The sequence below is a fragment of the Hyperoodon ampullatus genome (genome assembly GCF_949752795.1).
Source record: "Hyperoodon ampullatus genome assembly, chromosome: 6".
Lineage (NCBI taxonomy): Eukaryota > Metazoa > Chordata > Mammalia > Artiodactyla > Ziphiidae > Hyperoodon > Hyperoodon ampullatus.
The window spans coordinates 78223054-78246422 of record NC_136919.1 but is presented as its reverse complement, the minus strand read 5'-3'; the positions used below and the strand labels follow the sequence as shown (position 1 = coordinate 78246422).

Here is a 23369-nt window from a genome sequence, read left to right as displayed (position 1 = left end):
ATCTATGTTTATAACATAGGAATATTGGTCTGCCATTTCTCTGTAATATCTTTGTCTGGTTTTGGTGTCAGGGTAATTCTGTAATCATAGAATGAGTTGGGAAGTATTCTCACCTTTTTAATTTTTTGAAAGAGTTCATGAAGAATTTGTAAATGTTTAGTGGAATTCACCTGTGCTGCCCTATGGGCCTGCAGTTTTCTTTGTGGGAATGTTTTAAACTACGCATTCAATTTCTTTAATAGATAGGCTCTTCAGGTTATATATTTCTTCCTTGGTAAGCTTGGGTAATCTGTGTCTTTCAAGAAATTTGCCCATTTTATCTAAGTTGTTGAATTTACTAGCATAAGGTTGTTCATAATATTTTCCCAGATTATTATTATTACACTTATGTGAAAAATATGGGTAATTTGATAGGGATCACATTAAATCTGTAGATTGCTTTGGATATCCTCTGAGGCATTTTATTTGCATGTGTGTATTATATCCCTAGAAAAAGATCCAGGTATTTTCCCTCTAGTGTGTTTTCATCTTGCTTCTTTATGGTCCATGATGCCAGCTGAGGTTGTCAGTACAATGAAAAGAAACTGATGGGACGGGAGCACGTTATTCTGACATTTTTCTAGATCTTTGAGTTGCACATCAAATCTGGGGCTGATCACTCCACAGTTATTTAGCCTGTCTGTGAGGTTCACAACAATTTCCCCAGCCCTGTGATCATCGATGATTTCAAATTTGCCAATGTAACCGTGATTCATCATCACAGTTAGAAACCTGACGATGACTTTGGAGCATGGCCTAAACCAACCTGGCGTTTGCCTCTTTTTGGCATTGTTGATACTCTTGAGACCATCAGCCAGGACATGCATGCACACCATTATGGCGGCACAGAAAGATGGTGGAAAGAGCAGTATGGCCATTTTAACAATATTAATTCTTCCAATCCAAGAGCATGGGATATCTTTCCATTTCTTCGAATCATCTTCAGTTTCCTTTATTAATGTTTTATAGTTCTCAGTATATAAGTGTTTCACCTCTTTGGTTAGTTTTATTCCTAAGTATTTTATTTTTGGGGGGTGCAATTTTTTTAATATAAATTTATTTTATTTATTTGTGGCTGCGTTGGGTCTTCATTGCTGTGTGCGGGCTTTCTCTAGTTGCGGTGAGCGGGGGCCATTCCTCCTTGCAGTGCGCGGGCCTCTCTTTGCGGTGGCCCCTCATGTTGTGGAGCACAGGCTCCAGGCACGCAGGCCTCAGCAGCTGTGGCTCGTGGGCTCCAGAGCGCAGGCTCAGCATTTGTGGCACACGGGCCTAGCTGTTCCGCAGCATGTGGGATCCTCCTGGAACAGGGCTCGAACCCCTGTCCCCTGCATTGTCAGTCGGATTCCTAACCACTGCGCCACGAGGGAAGCCTGGGGGGTGTGATTTTAAAAGGGATTGTTTTTTTACATTCCTTTCTGATATTTCATTGTTAGTGTAAAGAAATGCAACCGATTTCTGTATGTTAATCTTGTATCCTGCTACCTTGCTGAATTCATTGATCAGTTCTAGGGTTTTCTATCTATAGTATCATGTCATCTGCATATAATGACACTTTTACCTCTTCCCTTCCAATTTGGATACTTTTTATTTCTTTTTCTTACCTGAGTGCCTTGGCTAGGACTTGCAATACTGTGTTGAATAGAAGAGGTGAGAGTGGGCATCCTTGTCTTGTTCCAGATTTTAACAGGAAGACTTTCAGCTTTTCACTATTGAGTATTGTATTGGCTGTGGGTTTGTCAAAAATGGCTTTTATTATCTTGAGATATGTTCCCTCTATACCCACTTTGGTAAGAGTTTTTATTATGAATGGATATTGAATTTTTTCAAATGCTTTTTCTGCATCTACTGAGATGATGATGTGGTTTTTGTCTTTTCTTTTGTTTATGTGGTGTATCACATTGATTTGCATACGTTGAACCATTCTTGTGAACTTGGGATGAATCCCACTTGGTCATGGTGTATGGTCTTTTTTATGTGTTGTTGGATTCGGTTTGCTAATATTTTGTCGAGAATTAGTAACTTAAAAAAATATGGTAATAGACCAATGTAACCCAATACAGATTGGGGTTTAATAGATGATAAAGATGGAATTTCAAACTAATGGAGGAAAGGTGGACTATTTAGTATATGGTATTGGCACAACTGATTGGGTTTTTTTTGGGGGGGGTAGGGGTGGGGCTTAATCCCTCCCTCATTCTTATATCAAAGTCAATTATAGACAAAATGCAAATTTAAATGTAAAAGCAAAACTATAAACATAATGAAGAAAATATGAATAAATTATTGATATCATCCAAGAGTAGGAAAGACCTTTCTGAAAATGACATAAAATACCCATTGAAAAATCTGATTAAAACAAAATTGAAAAAAAACCCCACAAAGCCAACAGTTCTTATCTAGAACAAGTAAAAACACCATAAACAAAATCAAAAGGTATATTGGAAAACTATTTATAACTTTTTATAACATATCATGGGAAAATGGAGATTATATATATATATATAGATATAGATAGATAGATAGATAGATAGATATAGATAGATCTCCTAAAAATCAGAACGAACAAGTCCCTAGTAGAAAATAATGGGCACAGAACGTGAACAGATAATTTAAAGAAGAAATACAAATGATTGAGAAACATAAATATAGGCTCAACCCCACTAATATAATGATGGTTTAAATTAGAGCAAAAATAAAATACTATTTTTCTTGCCTACCGGATTTATGAAAATTAAAAAGATTTTCAATATCAAGTAAAGTCAGCCCTTCATATACTTGGGTTCTGCATCTACAGATTCATCCAACCATGGATCACAAAAACTCAGGAAAAAAAAGTCCCAGAAAGTTCCAAAAAGCAAAACTTGAATTTGCGATGGGCTGGCAACTCTTTATATAACATTTACATTGTATTTACAACTATGTATTTAGTATTTGCATTGTATTATGTATTATAAGTAATCTAGAGATGATTTAAAGTATCAGGGAGGATATGCATAGCTTATATGCTAATACTACACTGTTCTATATAAGGGACTTGAACATCCAAGGATTTTGGTATCCACAGGGACCCTGGAAACAATCCCCCTGAGGATACCGAGGGACAATTGTATATGGGAGTGTGATAATTCTGTACTACTGTAACAGAGACAAAACAAAGTGGTTTAACAAAGATGCTCAAAGATGATCTGTCTTCCTGCTCTCAGGGCTTTTGCAACTTTTGCTCCATAATGCCAACAGCCCCTTCCAATTTATGTCCTGTCTTGCCTTGGATTGATGTGGCTACACTGTGCTCTCCCAGGCTGGTCTTAAGTCATGCGCAACAAGGGACAGACGTTTCTTGTCTGAATGGGGCTGCCGTTCTCATGTTGCACATGGGCCCCTTGCTTCTCCTCCTCTCCTGGCAATAGTGTGTGGAAGGCAGGGGTGTGGTCAACAGAGAGTGAGAACCTGGTCGAGGAATGCAGTGATTCTGGCCTAAAGAGCTCAAGAGAAGTCACTGTTGGAAAATCTGTTGTTCTATTTTCATGCTATAAAATTCCGAATGGTAAATTTTACGTGACTGGAAAATGAATGATGGTTCTTGTTTTACCTGCATACTCAGGGTAAGACTTGCCCTCATCAATGAGCACAGCGTCCCTCTCTGACAGTCACTGGAAGTGGCTGGATGCTGCACCCTAGGGAGCAATAATGTAACCAGCATTAAATAAGTGGTACTGGGGGACCACATAGGTGAGATGACCTATATTGTTTCAATATAAACAAGTTCCCAAGAGTTATGGTATTTAAAGTAATAACACAGTTGCTACATTTTTCTCCAGGTGGGATATAATATTAGCCAGAAAGGGTGATTTGTCAATAAAGAAGAGCTAGTTCCTGGACCTGAACAGGAAAATACGATGCACTTATTGAACAATAAACAAATATTTAAGTACTTTCTACTCATTATTCTAAATCTTCATCAATAAATCACTGTACCTTACATGGACCAATAAATTTTGTAATACATTTAAAAGTTAAATTGTTTACTTTGTAACCAGAAAGAAGTACAGGTTTTTTAAAAGACTAGGAAGAATTACATCAGAGTTTTATAGTGATTGTGTCTTGAGTGTTGGCTTCTTAAGAGACTTTTTGGTTTCTTTTTTATATGTTCTATAATGTGGTCACAATAAACTAGAAAATAATAACTTGGACATGGCCACATAGCTAGTTAAGTAGAAAAAACAAATTCTCCTTGAGTCCAGAGTCCATACTCTTTTTTTCTCTTAAAACAATTAAAAAAATAAGTAATAAAATGTATATAATTCAAAACATACAAAAGGACTGGTGAGAAATAAATCTTCCTCCCAATCTGTTGTTCAATTATCTAGTTCCTTTCCTCAGAGGCAGCCACTGTTAGTTTCTTTGTATCCTTCAAGAGACAGAAAATGTAGCTGTGTGTGTATTTTTTTTTAAACACAAATGACAAATACACACACACACACACACACACACACACACACCCTCTTCAGTACTTTGCTCTTTTCATTGATACATCCTGGAGATCTGATGATGTCAGTATATAAAAAACAGACAACTGTACATTATTATATTAAATGGATATTTGCACCATGATTTATTAACTCATCCTAAACCTACTGCTATTTCAAAGAATATTGAACTTAATAATATTCTCACACATATGCTTAGAAATACATGTGAGAGTATACAGGTGGGATAAATTGCTATAAGTGGATTTGCTAAGTCAAAGGGGATACTTATTTAAAGTATATTGCTAAATTACTCACTTCAGAGGTAGTCCCAGTTTTACACTTTCACCAAAAAAAAGGATGTATATCTTTCACCCCAAGCTCGCCTACTTCCTGAGCTTTGCCATTTCCCATGCTCTTTTCAGTGTAGCACACTGCCTGGCTCTGAGTCCCAATTCTAGCATTTACTAGGTTTGTGACTTTTGGAAGTCAATTTAATGTCTCTGAACTTTCACCCTTAATGAAGATAATATCCATTTTCTATAGTTTCTATCAAAATTAAAGGTGATATGTGAGAGACCAAACATTACACACATGGTAGGCAGAATCAGTATTTTTATATATTCTACATATAAATAGCTCTTATACTTTTCTTCCACTTCTCCACTTCTATTCTTAGCCCAGCAACTGTTCTGGCTTTATTATTCACCTACTTGCTTTCGGTATCTTTTTCACATGTCCTCCCCCCTTCCCTCAAATCTGATGGTCAAATGAATCTTCCTGAATTCGAGTTCTAGTTGTTACTCCCCTGCCTTAAAAAACAAAAACAAAGCTAAAGCCAAACCTGTATAACTAAGTGGAAATTCTGTACCTTATTCTCCATTATCTAGCCCCACTCTACCTTCCTAAGTGATTAGAGAGGTAGCTATCACAAGTGCATCTACTATCCATATATTGATTAATACCAGACAGATGCTTTGCTAATTAGTACAGCAAATGTCAGAAATGGGTTTTTATTCAATTAATGGCTTTTAATTAGCATGATGAATGTTAGAAATGGACTCTCACTGAGAAATTACAGATATTTAAGGTATGTATTAATAGATTAGCTAAAATGTTCAGACACTGCCCATTATTTTGTGAACTGGGTGTAAGTTCTATGTGCTTTACCCTTAGAGGTGGTTCCCAAATTTTGAACACCCAGCAGTTCCGTGGCCAGACTTCGGGTCTAACAATTTCTGGTTGTTTCATGTCCATTTAAAGGAATATTATCACATCTGGTATGAGTGAACCTGTCATGCAAAGTGTGATCAAATCACCCAAACTGGTAAAGAGCAGGACTTCATCAGAGTTACAAAACAGGTTGTATGGACAGTTTTGTACTTGCTTGTAATAATGGTTAGCAAAGGTGTGAGAGGCAGAATTTGATCTAAGACTTTCATCATATCCTGTTAAACAAGGGTGTGGGGGAATAGCTAACTCTAATTCATGCTAAACGTTTTTTGCCAGTAAAATCCCTGAGAGTTGTACATGATGACATTGTCTCGGATCAGTTGGGAATAATTGGATGTACATTTATAACATCATGAACTCCCTTCTCAATTCCAACAGTATTAAATCTGCATGTCACTTAGTGAATTTCAACATTTGTCTTTGTGTCCACTTTATACCACTGGTAGACTGAGTTCCTTAAACAAATTAAAAAAAAATTCTTTACCTTTGGACCCCCTTCACCCGTTTCTGCTACCTCTTCCTCCAACTACCCCTGGCAACCATCACTTCATTCTCTGTATCTATGAGGTCGTTTTTTTGTTTGTTTGTTGTTCTTGTTGTTAGAGTCAGTACTTAAGAGAGATCATGCAGTATTTCACTTGACATAATTCCCTCGAGGTCCATCATGTTGTCACAACTGGCAAGATTTCAATTTTTTTATAACTGAATAATATTCCATATATATATATATATTCATATTTTCATTATCCATACAACTATTGATGGTCACACTTAGGTTGCTTCCATATTTTGGATATTGGAAATAATGCTGCAGTGAATATGGGGATACGTTTATCTTTTTGAGTTAGTGTTTTTATTTTCTTCAGATAAATACCCAAAAGTGGAATTGCTGGATCATATGGTAGTTCTATTTTTATTTTTTTGAGAAACCTCCATACTGTTTTTAATAGTGGCTGCACCAGTTTACATTGCCACCAACTGTGCACAAGTGTTCCCTGTTATCCACATCCTTGCCAACACTTGCTATTTTTTGTCTTTTTGGTAATAGCCATTCTAACAGGTTTGAGGTAATAACTCACTGTGGTTTTGATTTGCATTTTCCAGATCATTAGTGATGTTGAGATTATTTTTTTAAAAAAATTTTTTATTGAAACATAGTTGATTTACAATGTTGTGCTAGTTTCAGATGTACAGCAAAGTAATCTAGTTATATATATGTGTGTGTATATATATTTATTACATTCTCTTCCATTATAAGTTATTACCGATATTGAGTATAATTCCCTGTACTATACAGGGAATCCCTGCTATACAGCAGGTCCCTGTTGGTTATCTATTTTATATATAGTAGTGTGTATATTTTAATCCCAAACTCTTAATTTATCCCTTCCCTCCCCGTTGGTAACCATAGTTTGCTTTCTATATCTGAGTCTATTTCTGTTTTGTAAATAAGTTCATCTGTGTGATATTTTAGATTCCACATATAAGTGATATCATATGGTATTTTTCTCTTTCTGACTTACTTCACTTAGTATAATAATCTCTAGGTCCATCCGTGTTGCTGCAAGTGGCATTATTTCATTCTTTTTTATGGCTAATATTCCATTGTATGTATGTGTATATATATATATATATATATATATACACCACATCTTCTTTATCCATTCATCTCTTGATGGACACTTAGGTTGTTTCCATGTCTTGCTATTGTAAATAGTGCTGCAATGAATATTGGGGTGCATGTATCATTTCAGATTATGGTTTTCTCCAAATATATGCCCAGGAGTGGGATTGCAGGATTATATGGTAGCTATTTGTTTATTTTACTTCTTTACTTACTTACTGCACCACACAGCATGCGGGATCCCTGTTCCCCAACCAGGGATCGAACCCATGCCTCCTGCAGTGGAAGCACAGAGTCTCAACCGCTGGACCACCAGGAAAGTCCTGGTAGCTCTATTTTTAGTTTTTAAAGGAACCTCCATACTGTTCTCCGTAGTGGCTGTATCAATTTACATTCCCACCAACAGTGTAGGAGGGTTCCCTTTTCTCCACACCCTCTCCAGCATTTATTATCTGTAGACTTTTTCTTTTCTTTTTTCCTTTTTTTTTGCACTGCACTGAGCAGGCTGCAGTATCTTAGTTTTCTGACCAGGGACCAAACCTGTGCCGCCTGCGATGGTAGTGTGGATTCTTAACCACTGGACTGCCAGGGAAGTCCCTAGACTTTTTGATGATGGCCATTCTGACCAGTGTGAGGTGATACCTCATTGGAGTTTTGATTCGCATTTCTCTAATGATTAGTGATGTTGAGCATATTTTCATGTGCTTTTTGACCATCTGTATGTCTTCTTTGGAGAAACGTCTATTATTTTTTTTAGCTGCATCAGGTCTTTGTTGTGGCTTGCAGCCTGCTCTCTAGTTGTGGCGTGCGGGTTTTCTCCAGTTGTGGTGTGTGGGCTCTGTAGTTGTGTCACACGGGCTCTCTCGTTGAGGCACACGAGCTCAGTAGTTGCGGCATGTGGGCTTAGTTGCCCTATGGCATGTGGGATTTTAGTTCCCTGACCAGGGATTGAACCTGTGTCCCCTGCATTGGAAGACAGATTCTTTACCACTGGGCCACCAGGGGAGTCCCGAGAAATGTCTATTTAGATCTTCTGCCCATTTTATGATTGGGTTGTTTTGATATTGAGCTGTATGAGCTATTTGTATATTTTGGAGATTAATCCCTTGTTGGTCGCATTGTTTGCAAATATTTTCTCCCATTCTGTAGGTTGTCTTTTCATTTTGTTTATGATTTCCTTTGCTATGCAAAAGCTTTTAAATTTAACTAGGTCCCATTTGTTTACTTTTGTTTTTATTGTCATTACTCTAGGAGGAGACAGATCCAAAAAGATATCTGTGATATATTTCAAACAGTGATCTGCCTATGTTTTCCTCTAGGAGTTTTAAAATATCTGGTTTTACATTTAGGTCTTTAATCCATTTTGAATTTATTTTTTTGTATGGTATTAGAGAGTGTTCTAATTTCATTCTTTTACGTGTAGCTGTCCAGTTTTCCCAGCACCACTTATAGAAGAGACTGTCTTTTCTCCATTGTGTATTCCTGCCTCCTTTGTCTTAGACTAATTGGTCATAGGTGCGTGGGTTTATTTCTGAGCCTTCTGTCCTGTTCCATTGATCTATATGTCTGTTTTTGTGCCAGTACCATACTGTTTTGATGACTGTAGCTTTGTGGTATAGTCTGAAGTCAGGGAGTCTGATTCCTCCAGCTCCATTTTTCTTTCTCAAGATTGCTTTGGCTATTCAGGGTCTTTTTTTTTTTTTTTTTTTTTTTTTGCGTTATGTGGGCCTCTCACTGTTGTGGCCTCTCCCGTTGCAGAGCACAGGCTCCGGACGCACAGGCCCAGCGGCCATGGCTCACGGGCCCAGCCGCTCCGCGGCATGTGGGATCCTCCCAGACCGGGGCACGAACCCGTGTCCCCTGCATCGGCAGGCGGACTCTCAACCACTGCGCCACCAGGGAAGCCCCTATTCAGGGTCTTTTGTGTTTCCATACAAATTAAAAAAATTTTTTTGTTCTAGTTCTGTGAAAAATGCCATTGGTAATTTGATAGGAATTGCACTGAATCTGTAGATTGCCTTGGGTAGTATAGTCATCTTGACAATATTGATTTTTTCTATCCAAGAACACAGTACATCTTTCTGTTTGTATCATCTTCAATTTCTTTCATCAACATCTTATGGTTTTCAGAGTACAGGTCTTTTGCCTCCTTAGATAGGTTTATTCCTAGGTATTTTATTCTTTTTGATGCAGTAGTAAATGGGATTGTCTCCTCAATTTCTGTTTCCGATCTTTTGTTGTTAATGTATAGGAATGCAAGAGATTTTTGTGTATTAATTTTGTATCCTGCAACTTTACTGAATTCATTGATGAGCTCTAGTAGTTTTCTGGTAGCATCCTTAGAATATTCTATTTATAGTATCATGTTATCTGCAAACAGTGACAGTTTTACTTCTTCTTTTCCAATTTGCATTCCTTTTCTTTTTCTTCTCTGATTGCCATGGCTGGACTTTCAAAACTATGTTGAATAAAAGGGGTGAGAGTGGGCATCCTTGTCTCATTCCTGATCTTAGAGAAAATGCTTTCAGCTTTTCACTGTTGAGAATGATGTTAGCTCTGGGTTTGCCATATATGACCTTTATTATGTTGAGATAGGTTCCCTCTTTGCCCACTTTCTGGAGACATTTGTTTCTTTGTTTTTTTTTAATCATAAATGGATGTTGAATTTTGTCAAAAGCTTTTTCTGCATCTACTGAGATGATCATATGGTTTTTATTCTTCTATTTGTTAATGTGGTGTATCACACTGATTGATTTTCAGATACTGAAGAATACCTGTATCCCTGGGATAAATCCCACTTGACCATGGTGTATGATCCTTTTAATGTATTGTTGGATTTGGTTTGCTAGCAATTTGTTGAGGATTTTTGCATCTATGTTCATCAGTGGTATTGGCCTGTAATTTTCTTTTTTGGTATCTTTGTCTGGTTTTGGTACCAGGGTGATGGTGGCCTCAGAATAAGTTTGGGAGTGTTCCTTCCTCTGCAATTTTTGGGAATATTTTCAGAAAGATAGGTGGTAACTCTTCTCTAAATGTTTGATGTAATTCGTCTGTGAAGCCATCTGGTCCTAGACTTCTGTTTGTTGGGAGTTTTTAAATCATTGTTTCAATTTCAGTAGTTGCGATTGGTCTATTCATGTTTTCCATTTCCTGGTTCAGTCTTGGGAGATTGTACCTTTCTAAGGATTTGTCCATTTCTGTTTGGATGTCCATTTTATTGGCACATAGTGGCTTTTCGTGGTCTCTTAATGTCTTTTGTATTTCCGTGGTGTTATAACTTCTCCTTTTTCATTTCTAATTTTATTGATTTGGGCTCTCTCCCTTTTTTTTTCTTGATGAGTCTGGCTAAAAATTTATCACCTTTGTTTATCTTTTTCATGTATCTGTTGGCCATCTGTATGTCTTCTTTGGAAAAATGCCTATTCAGATCTTCTGCCCATTTTTAAATAGGTATATGTATTTTTTCCTATTAAGTCATATGAATGCTTTATATATTTTGGATATTAATCCCTTATCAGATATATTATTTGCAAATATTTTCTCCCATTCAGTAGGTTACCTTTCCATTTTGTTACTGGTTTCCTGTCCTGTGCAGAGGCTTTTTAGTTTGATCTAGTCCAACCTGTTTACTTTTGCTTTTGTTGTTTTTGCTTTTGGTGTCAGATTAAAAACATCATTACTAAAACCTGTGTCAAGGAGCTTACCACCTATCTATCTTCTAGGAGTTTTGCGGTTTCAGGTCTTATGTTTAAGTTTTTAATCCATTTGAGTTAATTTTTGTGTATGGTGTAAGATAGTGGTCCAGTTTCATTATTTTGCATGTGGCTGTCCACTTTTCCTAACGTCATTTCTTAAAGAGATTGTCCTTTCCCCACTGTGTATTCTTGGCTCCTTTGTCATAAATTAATTGATTACGTATGTGTGGGTTTATCTCTGGGCTCTTCTGTTCCATTGACTTGTGTGATTGTTTTTATGCCAATAATGTACTGTGTTAATTACTATAACTTTGTAATATAAGTGGACCCTTGAACAACATGGGTTTGAACTGCATGGATTCACTTATAACCTGGATTTTTCACTAAATACATACTACAGTACTGCATAATCAGTGTGGAACTGCAGATATGGAGGGCTGAGTGTGAAGTTATACACACAGATGACTGTGTGGTATGTTGGTGCCCTTAACCCCTCCATTGTTGAAGAGCCAACTCTAGTTTGAAATCAGGGAGTGTGATGCCTCCAGCTTTGTTCTTCTTTCTCAAGTTTGCTTTGGCTATTCAGTGTCTTTTGTGGTTCTATACGAATTTTAGGATTGTTTGTTCTATTTCTGTGAAAAATGTCATTGGAATTTCGTTAGGAATTTTATTTAGTAGATGGCTTTGTGTAGTACGGACATTTTAACAATATTCTTCCAATCCATTAGCACAGGGTATATTTTTATTTGTGTTGTGTTCAGTTTCTTTCATTAACATTTTGTACTTTTCAGTATACATGTCTTTCACCTCCTTGGTTAAATTTATTGCTAGGTATTTTATTCTTTTTGATGTAATTGTAAAAAGGATTGTTTTCTTCATTTCTTTTTCTGATAGTTCATTATTAGGATATAAAAATGTAAGAGAGTTTTTGCATTGATCCTGTATCCTGAAACGTTACTGAATTCATTTATTAGTTCTATCAGTTTTTTGGTAGAGTCTCAAGGGTTTTCTACGTATTGTATTGTCATCTGTAAATAGTGAGTTTTAGTTCTTTCTTTCCAATTTGGATGCCTTTTATTCCATTTTCTTGCCTAATTGCTCTAGTTAGGACTTTCAATACTATGTAGAATAAAAGTGGTGGAAGTGGACATCCTTGTCTTGTTCCTGATCTTAGAGAAAAAGCTTTTAGCATTATACTGTTGAATATGATGTTAGCTGTAGGTCTGTCATATATGGTCTTTGTTATGTTGAGGTATGTTTCCTCTATCCCCACTTTGTTGAGAGTTTTTATCATGAATGGATGTTGAATTCAGTCAAATGTTTTTCTGCATCTAATGAGATGATCGTATGATTTTTACCACTCATTTTGTTAATGTGGACATTGAAACATCCTTGCATCCCTGATACAAATCCCACTGGATCCTTTTAATGTACTGTTGAATTTGGTTTGCTAATATTTAGTTGAGGATTTTTAGATCTGTGTTCATTAGGGACATTGGCCTGAAAATTTCTTTTCTTGTGGCATCCTTGTCTGGTTTTGGTATCAGGGTAATACTGGCCTCATACATTGAGTTTGGAAGAGTTCCCTCCTCTTCTATTTTCTGGAAGAGTTTGAAAAGGGTTGGTATTATTTCTTCTTAGAATGTTTGGTAAAATTCACCAATGAAGCCACTTAATCCTGAACTTTTGTTTGTTGGGGACTTTTTGATTATTGATACAATCTTGTTACTAGTAATCAGTCTGTTAAGATTTTCTATTTCTTCACAGCTGCCTTGAAAGGTTGTATGTTTCTAGTAGTTTATCCATTTCTTCTAGATCATCCAATCTGTTGGTGTATAATTGTTTGTATTGGTCTCTTCTAATCTTTTGTATTTCTGTGGTATCAATTATAATTGATTATATTACATAATTGATACCACTTCCATTTCTGATTTTATTTATTTGAGTCCTCTTTTTTCTCTTGGTGTGTCTAGCTAAAGTTTTGTCAATTTTGTTTATCTTTCCAAAAAGCAGCCCTTAGTTCCCTTGATCTTTTTTATTGTCTTTTTAGTCTCTATTTCATTTATTTTTGCTCTGATCTTTGTTTTTTCCTTCCTTTTATTAACTTTGGTCTTTGTTTGTTCTGCTTTTTCTAGTTCCTTGAGGTATATAGTTAGGTTGTCTGAGACTTTTCTTGTTGTTTGAGGTATGCATTTATAGCTATGAACTTCCCTCTTTAACTGCTTTTGCTGCAACCCATAAATTTTGGTATATTCTGTTTCTTTTTTTTTTTTTTTTGGTCCCAATGTATTCTTAAATTTTTACATTTTAATCTTTATTTTTGGCTGCATTGGGTCTTCATTGCTGCATGCAGGCTTTCTCTAGTTGCGCCAAGTGGGAGCTATTCTTCATTGTGGTTCACAGGCTTCTCATTGCAGTGGCTTCTCTCGTTGCAGAGCACGGCTCTAGGTGCACAAGCTTCAGTAGTTGCAGCACGTGGGCTCAGTAGTTGTGGCACACGGGCCCTGGAGCATGCGGGCTTCAGTAGTTGCAGCACGTGCACTCAGTAGTTGCAGCACGTGGGCTTTAGAGTGCATGGGCTTCAGTAGTTGTGGCACATGAGCTTAGTTGCTCCACAGCATGTGGGATCTTCCCGGACCAGGGATCAAACCCATGTCCCCTGCATTGGCAGGCAGATTCTTAACCACTGTGCCACCAGGGAAGTCCCTCAAGGTATTTTTTTTCTTTTGACTTCTTTGACCCTTTGATTGTTCAGTAGTATCTTGTTTAATCTCTACATATTTTTGCATTTTCCAGTTTTCTTCGTGTAATTGATTTCTAGTTTTATACTGCTGTGGTCAGAAGAGATGCTTGATATGACTTCAATTCTCCTAAATTTATTAAGACTTGTTTAGTGTCCTAACATATGATTTATCCTGGAGAATGTTCCATGTGTACTTGAGAAGAATGTGTATACTGCTGCTTTCGGATGGAATGTTCTGTATATATCTGTTAAGTTCACCTGATCTAATTTGTCATTTAAGGCTGTGGTTTCTTCATTGATTTTCTGCCTAGATGATCTATCCATTGACATAAGTGGGGTATTAAAGCCTCCTATTATTATTGTATTGTTGTCTATTTCTCCCTTTAGGTCTTTAATATATGCTTTTTACATTTAGGTGCTACTATGTTGGGTGTACAAATATTATGTCCCCTAGTTGGATTGACCTCTTTATCGTTTTGGAATGCCCTTGTCTCTCATAACATTCTTTGTTTTAAAGTCTATTTTGCCTGATATAAGTATAGCTACCCTGCTTTTGTTGTTATTTTCATTTGCATGGAATAAATATCTTTTTCCACTGATTCATTTTCAGTCTGTGTGTGTCTATAAATCTGAAGTGAGTCTCTTGTAGACAGTATATAGATGGGTCTTGTTTTTCTTAATCCATTCATCCACTCCATGTCTTTGATTGGAGAATTTAGTTCATTTACACTTAAAGTAATTATTGATAGGTAGGAACTTATGGCCACTTGTTCATTGTTTTTTGGTTGTTCTGTAGTTCCTCTGTGTTCTCATCTTCTTCTCCTCCTTTGTGGTTTGATGACTTTCTTTACTGGTAGACTTAAATTCCTTTCTCTTTATCTTTTATTTATCTACTACAAAATTTTGCCTTTTGTTACCATGAGGCTTACATATAACAGCTTATGTCTGTAAGAGTCTTATTTAAGTCAATAACAACTTAAGACTGATCTCACTTTAAAGCTCTACATTTTTTACTCTATTCCAACCCACCAACTTCTATGTTTTTGATATTACATTTATATTTTTTATCTTGTGTTACTTATTGTAATCAGTTATTTTTACTTTTGTCTTTTAACCTTCATACTAGCTTTAAAAGTGATTAATCCTTTTCTATATTTATCTTTCCAGTGAGATTTATTCTTTCATATATTTTGTTACTAATTAATACCCTTTCTTTTCAGCTTAAAGAAGTCCCACTAACATTTTTATAAGACCAATTTAGTGGTGATAAACTCCTTTAATTTTTGTTTCTCTGGAAAACTCTTTCTCCTTTAATTCTGAATGATAATACTGTCAGGTACAGTATTCTTTGTTGGAAGTTTTTTTTGTTTGTTTTTTGTTTTTCTTTCAGCACTTTCAAAGAGTGCCATTCCCTTCTGGCCTACAAAATTTCTGCTGTAAAATCTGCTGATAGTCTTATGAGGATTCTCTTGTATGTAGCAAGTTGGCTTTCTCTTATTGCTTTTAAGATTTTCTCCTTATCTTTAACCTTTGACATTTTAAGAAAATGTGTCTTGGTGTGGATCTCTTTGGGTTCCTCTTATTTGGAACTCTCTAGCCTTCTTGTGTCTGATTGCTGCTTTCTTCCTCAATTTAGGGAACTTTTCAGCTATTGTTTCTTCAAATAATTTTTCTGCCCCTTTCTCTCTTCTCCTTCTGGGAGCCCTATAATGTGAATGTTACCCATTTGATGGTTCCCTAAGTCCTTAAACTATCTTCTCTTTTTCATTTTTTTCCCCTCGTGCTGGTCTGATAGGGAGAATTCCACTGCCTTGTCTTCGAGTTAGCTGATTATTTCTTCTACATTATTTAGTCTCTTGCTGAACCCTCCAGTGTACTTTTCAGTTCAGTTATATTCTTCAGCTCTGTGACTTCTATTTGATACCTTCTTATGTTTTCCAACTCTTTGTTGAAGTTCTGTGTTCATTTATTCTACTCCCCTGTTTGTTGAGCATCTTCATAATCATTACTTTCAACCCTTTATCACATAAATTACTTATCTCCATTTTATTAAGCCTTTTTTCCCCCTGAGCTTTTATCTTGTAATTTTGTTTGGAACATATTCCTCTGTTCCTTCGTTTTCTTGACTCCGTGTGCAGTAGATAAAACCACCACTTCTCTCAGTCCTAAAGGAATGGCCTTGTGTAGCAGATGAAAGTTGTTCAACCCTGCCTTAGCCTTTGGTTTCCTCTCAAACCTTTGTGATTGTCCAAGCACGTATTATATTGTTAATAGCTCCTAGTAGTTGAGGGTGTGCCAAGACCTGTCCATGTCCCAGGGGGAGGTTCTCACTACCTAGATTCAGGCTGATAGGAAGCCAGATCCTCAGGCAGCAGCTTTTAATACTATGGAAATGTATGTAGTCCTGTGGGACTCCAAGTGGAAACCCTGTTGGCTGCCAGAGCCAGGAAATCTGGAGATATCCCTGCGTGGCAAAAAGCTGTGGCTCCAGACAAGTGTATAAGCTCTTTTTTGGGAGATACCAGCAAGCTGGAGCAAGGCAGAGGGAGAGCACCAGGAAGGCATCCATAGCCTATATCCCTTGAGAACTTTGTGTAGGCTACTCGATGTGTGCCAAGTTTGAAGCCTGCTTCTCAGGCCAAAGCTCCAGGACAAGAGGCCTACTTCACAGAAAGACTGGGGTGAGGGTATATTTCAGTCTGCTCTGTGTGCAGTGTTCTGCCAAGAACCGTCTCTGTGATAGCCACAGTCCTGTGGGGCCCAGGAATGCAAGCCCCCCTGGCCATCACAGCCAGCCAGTCAAGGGCTGTCTCTTGGGCAGAAGCTGCAAAAAGTGAGGACCGGATATAAAAACCAGGGTACCAGACATGTGTAAAGCTCCCCTCTGGGAGACACTGGCACTCTGGAGCATGGCAATGGGAGAACTTGAAGATAGTACCTCCTCTCCCAGACCCTCAGGCTGCAGCCATGATTTTTAATAGGCCTTCTGCACAGACTGAGCTCCTGGGTCTGTTGCCTCTTGCCATTCTCTGGGGATGGTAGCTATTTAAGAACTTTCTCCATTGATTATTGTCCTGTGGGACCCACTGGCATAGGCCCCGTGGTTACCAGAGTCAGGCAGTATAGAGGTGCTCGCTGGCAGCAGCCACAAAAATTGGGGCACCAGACTTTTCTGGTGACACTGATTCTTATAGTCCCATGGGACCAGGAACACAAGCTACCCTGGCCTCCAGAGCTAGGAGATCAAGAGGTGTTCTCCAGGCAGTGGCCAGCAAAATAAGAGCATCAGTTCCATGTGAAAGCTGTCACCTGAGAGACACTTGTGCTCCGGAGCATGGCAAAGGCAGAGCATGAAAATAGCATTTGCCAGTCTCTGTCCCCAGAATGTCCTAGCCAGCTCCCAGATGTGCATGTCAAAGTAGATGCCTGCCCTCAGGAAGGCTGATGCTTCAGTTCAAGCAGGTGAGCCTTCTTCACTTTATGTCTGGTTGTGATATGTTGCTTCTAAGCTGGGCCTTGGGGTTGGTGAGTTTGAGCACACCAGCCTTTTAAGAGCCATTTTTCAGATCACTAGTTTGGGTCTTGGGACATAAGCCCCAATGGTTATCAAAATTAGATTGTGGCTTGTCTTTCAGGTGTAGGTCTTAAAAGTTGGGGTGCCTGATATGGGGTTCAAGCCCTTCACTCCTCATCAAGATGCTCCAGGTTTTGAGTTCTCTTCCAATTTGGGGCCCGCCAGGGGTGGGGCTTATGGTGAGTTTGTGTTCTAGCCTCTCCTACCCTCTTCGATGTGATTTTCTTGCTTGCCTGATGTGTAGTCATCACTCAGCCAGCCTTTAGGTTTTTTTAAAGAGGAATTTTCCATATGTAGCTGTAGACTCAGTGTGTCTGTGGGAAAAGGTGAGTTCAAGATCTTCAAGATGGGGTTCGCCATCTTGAACCGGAATCTCTACCCTAAACTTAAGTTTCTTGACAGTGGAATCATGCAGGCTCTATTTTTTATTCAAAATACACAGCATAGTGCTTTCCCAGTGGTACACGTAAATAAGGATTGACTACATGAATAATGGAATAAATATGCTCAGATATCTGTCAGTGTTGGGAGAAAGGGCATTCATTCATGCTACAGTTACTGAGTGCTTACTATGTACTGATAAGCATTTTTCTATGTCCTGGGGAGGTAGCAATCAACACAAAAAAGTCTGTGTCTTCAGAGAACTCATATTCTAGTGAAGAAGACAGACAAGGAACAAAATACATAATGATAAGTAGTGATAAATGCTATGAAGAGAAACCAGGGTAAGAGCACAGCTGAGCAGCTTAGGGATGCTATTTTAGATCAGGGTAGAGTGGGGAGATATGCAGAAATCTTGAAGGCTGTGACAACTGGATTTTTATGAGTGTGATGGAAAACCTACCAAGTCTTTTCTCTGAAAACACTGTCAATAGGCCATAGGGTAATCAGTTATCTCCTTGGGTCTGTGGCAGAGACTCCTGCTTGTCCCCAGTATTCACCCTCCCCCTCTTGAGTAACAAGGTGGCTGAAGTTTAACTAGGTACATAGACACATAAGTAAAGATGACATATTCAAGGCTCTCTTGCAGGCCACCTAAGGTTTCAACCTAAAAATATTTATACTTGCCTTCTAACTGGTTTCTTTGGGTGGCTTAAACCTTTTTTTCTTTTATTTCTTGATTCATTTAGACTAATTTCCTTGCAGGCAGACAAGGGACTACATTTTCTATCCTTTTGAATATGGACAGCCAAACACTGTTCTGTAAATGGTAAGCATTCAATAGACTTTTCAGCAAATCTGAAAACCAAGATGACTGTTATGAAGGTTCAAAGTATATAAAAACAGTTCTCATTTAAAATGACATACACCAAAAGAATATGAAAATATGCATTTATTACCAACAAAGTAGCATTTCCCACAAAGAGTTTTTTTCCAATTACACACACACACACACACACACACACACACACACACACACACACACACACACACACACACAAATAGCAGGACAAAATTACACTTTTTTTTTTCACTGCACTGCACAGCTTGCAGGATCTTACTTCCCCAACCAGGGATTGAACCCGGGCCCTCGGCAGTGAAAGTGTGGAGTCCTAATCACTGGACCACCAGGGAATTCCCTCAAATTACATTTTTTTTACACACTAAGATTCATACTCCAAAGAAAATAAGCACATGTCCAAAAGACAATTAGAAAGCAGCAAGAAATCTTTCCTTTTACTTAATGCTAAAAACCTTTTAATTTCTCTCCTTAGGCAAATCAATGAAGATTTGTCATTAAAAATACGTGCTTGCACCTTAGGGTTTTAAATATTTTTTATTCATCAAATCAGACTTATTTGAAGTTTTTACAATTTGTATGTAATTAAAATCAACTTTTACAGAAAATATGTGAAGCTTCAAGTGGTTGAGACTAATGTGCTAGACTTACTATTCTTCACAGCTCAGCATTCAATGTAAAACCAAGTATTTGTCCACTAGAAAGAGAAATGCTTATAAACAAGGTATGGAATAATTATTGGCATATGTAAACTGAAAGGTAGTTGACCATTTTATTTTCAAACACACCTAATCTTTAAACTTCTTTTTCACATGGATAATCATTTTGCAGAAATAAGATGACTGGCACTAACTCAGACAATAAACAAACTACACCAAGCACATATTAGTAAAGATACTTTGGTGGAAAACAAAGTATTAAACAACAAAAACATTTGGTAACATCCATTTACTAATATGTTACCAAGGTTTTCAAGGTTTACATGAGTTGTTTGCACTAGTAAAAATGTTATTTTAAAATATTTTCATAGTATATGCATTAGACTTAGTTTAAGAGGGGAAGGCTCTTTTAAAATTTTTATGAAGAAAAAAATAGCTTTTTAAAGAGAAGAACATACAAAACCCAAATTGACTGCAATTCTTCAATTTAGTCAAGCTGCCAAGTCAAAAAAATAACTCTGTTATTACCGGCACAGATCCAGTCCATTGTTCAAAGATATGTCCTTGATCTAGTGCGTTATTTTACAATATTTAAAAGAACAGAATTTGTTTTGGCACTGTTAATTAGTATAACGCAAAGATAAACAAATAATTTTCTCATCTAATTCACATTGAAAGAACAGTTTAAACTAGATTTTCTAAGATAATGGGGTAGGATCAACACTTTTAGGACCTATATAAGCTTAGATTCTAAAAACATTATGGTTTTAAACAAATCAATGCTTTTCCTCACTCTTTACATAACACTGAGAAATTTCAAATATAAATTGTAGAAACCAGTATATGAAATCTTAAGAAAAATCTTACTAAAAATAATTATGAAAATGCTTTAGAAATTTAAGATGTAAAATACAATTGACTTTAAATTAAAAAAAGGAAAAAACCACCAAAACCCAAAAAACCTCACCCACATTTTACAGGGTTATTCTTTAAAAACCCTCGGCACTGGATTTTATTCTCTGTCAATCTTTTGGTTGCATTTTTTGCATCATCTAGTGGCCACCTTGAGGCATTTCAAAGAAGCCCTGCTACCATTTTTGAACCCCAATACTTTTCCCTCCTTTGAGATACCAATATAGTTATAGTATCAAGTTTCTCCAGACGCGCAGGCTCAGCCGCCATGGCTCACGGGCCTAGCCGCTCCGTGGCATGTGGGATCTTCCCAGACCGGGGCACGAACCCGTGTCCCCTGCATCGGCAGGCGGACTCTCAACCACTGGGCCACCAGGGAAGCCCTCATAAAACTTTTTTTAAAGGCTCATAAAATTCCATTTCCTAGTGGAGATAAGGTATCTTTTTAATAGGAAGAAATGAATAGATTTGCCATAAATTATTACTGTACATTAGACATTTCCATATCAGATTTTAAAAATTAAATATAACACTGGGAGAAACTGTGACTTAAGCTGTAGAGTCATCTTTAGACTCTAAAAGTAGTTAAAATTACTTTGCAAGTAAAGCTCAGGGTTACCATGTCAACTAAACTTCTTGTAATTGATAAGCCCTTCCACTGTACCTTTGGTTTGAGTAGCAAATACTTTTAAAAATGGGGACCCAATGACTTATGGTCAGAGGGCTAAGAACTCAAGAAGACAATGGGGACCCCAATGACTTATGGTCAGAGTGCTAAAGACTCAAGAAGACTTAATTTTTACTACCAGATGATGATCCACAAAAAGAAGTTATTATGGTCTCTTTTCATCGACCCATTTGTATCTAATAGCGGGTTTCCAGAAATAACTGATCTTTTAGTCTTAATGAATCTAACTTTTATGCAGTTGAGCCACACTTATATACAGGATTTAACAGAAAAGTCCCAAAGTTCTTGCCCTTTACTTTTATTGAGAAGGCTGAGTGAATGTAATACGGCGCCGCCTCCTTTGGAAAGCCTTTAAATTCCATCTGTTTGGTTCTAGCATATGAGGACCATTGTAGACAAATAACACCGTCATCTTTTCATTATAAGGAAGATTTTGCAGGAGCTGTAAGTGTTAAAACAAACTGTCATATAATGCTTTCCGTTAAGAAGCACAACTTTCCAACCTTACATGTGTATAGTCAAATATATTATTTTATTTGTAATTTGAATGAAACTCTTAAGTTCTCAATTCAATATACACCCTGCCCGACTGTGATCCTCATTTGAATTAGCGCATCTGAAGCGTGGCCTAAGGAATCATCAACATGCCTTGGGAGCCCTCTAGGCCAAATGGGATCATACAACTTCTTAGGTTGACCCTGGAAAAGTGTGTCCTCCAGAATTTTCCTAGGATACTTTCACTCTTTTATCCACAAAACACTTCTCAAGCAACTTCTATGGTGAGGCACTGTGATAGACTGGTAGCCTGAAAAGTGTATCTATAACAGGGAGGTTTGGTTTATAGGCCAACATGTTTGGTAAACAATAGGGAATTAACAGATCTAGCTACTCCACAGGGTATCTGCTGGAAAAAGAAGACAGATTATACTATTCAATAAAAAATTGAATTTAAGACAGGATTTCCAATGAAATTCTTCATTGAACACTTTAGTTTAAAAAAATCTGATTACATTAATAAATACATCTTTGATTACTGTACATCAGTTTTATAATTGACCCACAAAAGAAAATTTCCCACTGTAACGGTCCTAGCTTATGGAAAATTCTCTGTGAAGATAATTCTTTTTTTTTTTTTTTCCCCAAAGTTAATATATGAAGATCATGGGGTACTTAGGACTGCCTCTGGGCCAAGTCAGTGGCAGTGGTGAATTAAAAAAGGGCAGAGCACACCACCAAAACAGACCTTTCTGGAGAAATGAGAAGGACCAGCGTTCTAGGGTTTATATTCTCCTGTCATCTTTTAGTGCTAAAAGAGAAACTTCTTTAGAGGAAGAATAAGTGCCAAAAGCATGGAGGAAATCTCAGTTCTAGAACATAATACTATGCCTCCTACGTTTCTTCCTCTGATAACAAGGTTTCTGATTAAGTATGTCACTGGAACTTGTCCCCTTTAATAATATAAATATTACTATAATCTTTTTAGTTCTATTTTGGGAGTGTTCCTGCTCATATTTACATACTGGGCCATATGCTACATGTTTTAGCCACGAGGGACTTCTGAGTATGAGTATTTTTAGGTTACTTATTACCTACCTTTGGTGTAATAAAGAAATACTGAGATGTGTTTTCTTTACAAGCAGTATTTACAACCATTTCAAACACTCTCCGTTCATTGATTGGGTCCATTCCCTAAACAATGACAATAATAATGATTAGATTTAAATCTATTACAAGATACAGTGAAACCCAATAAAAGAATAAGCTATACCTGATTGATTTCATCAACTACTCTGAATGGACATCTATTAAGCTCCTGAAGTGCCATCAAGTATAACATGGTAGAAACACTTCTTTCACCTCCACTTTGATGATGAGGAGTTAATTCATGTAGTTGAGTGCTACTGCGAAATTTGACTCTAATTCGAATTCCATATTTATCATAGTCTTCCTATAAAACATTTAAAAAGTTGATGAAAGGTGAGAGTTTTCTCTGGTAATTTCATACAATTTTTTGAAAATAGACTGAATCAATTATAAGAGTAAAGAACTTAAAACCTCATGATATTAGTTTTATCTAAATAGATCCTTGGAGACCTCTAGAGCTTGCAGGGAGTAAGTGGTTCTAATATTTTACTGTTTCAGTTTATTTATAAAATACAGTTTTAAACCATTCTGCTTTATAGAATGGTTCTGAGAATTAAACAAGATAAACCTAGAAGTGCTTGGCACAGTGTCTGGTACATAGAAAGTATATTATAAATTATATTTGTTATAACACATCCCTTCCTTCTAACAAGCCCACACTATGTAGATGACAATTCTCATGGCAGGTCTAATATCTTACTAAAACTTAAAGTGAAATGATGTTTGCTATCCTTATGTCTCACACTAAGCAGATAAAGGAGTCATGGGGCAAAGTTCCTAAGGGGAAATAAAGGTGCTACCTTGCTTTATAAGGGAAAAATTTCAACATTTACAAAATTCGAACCCTAAAAT

At 37.1% G+C, this 23369-nt stretch overlaps 2 protein-coding genes across 2 annotated transcripts in view; both read right to left on the bottom strand.

The window, feature by feature from the left end:
- Positions 1 to 524: 524 nt before the first annotated feature.
- LOC307055009 (small ribosomal subunit protein uS8-like) lies at positions 525 to 875 on the bottom strand (the record flags this gene model as incomplete). Its single annotated transcript, XM_079706933.1, has 1 exon — positions 525 to 875. The coding sequence occupies one exon, from the start codon at positions 873 to 875 to the stop codon at positions 525 to 527; it is 351 nt and encodes a 116-aa protein (XP_079563059.1).
- Positions 876 to 21171: 20296 nt separating this feature from the next.
- Positions 21172 to 23369, bottom strand: part of SMC5 (structural maintenance of chromosomes 5) — a gene marked incomplete at both ends in the record, with an annotated part of 109689 nt that continues 107491 nt past the window's right edge. The window contains 3 exons of the mRNA XM_079705642.1: positions 21172 to 21315; positions 22467 to 22562; positions 22642 to 22821. Of these exons, the coding sequence (XP_079561768.1) occupies positions 21172 to 21315; positions 22467 to 22562; positions 22642 to 22821 (420 nt within the window). The remainder of the gene's footprint in view (positions 21316 to 22466; positions 22563 to 22641; positions 22822 to 23369) is intronic.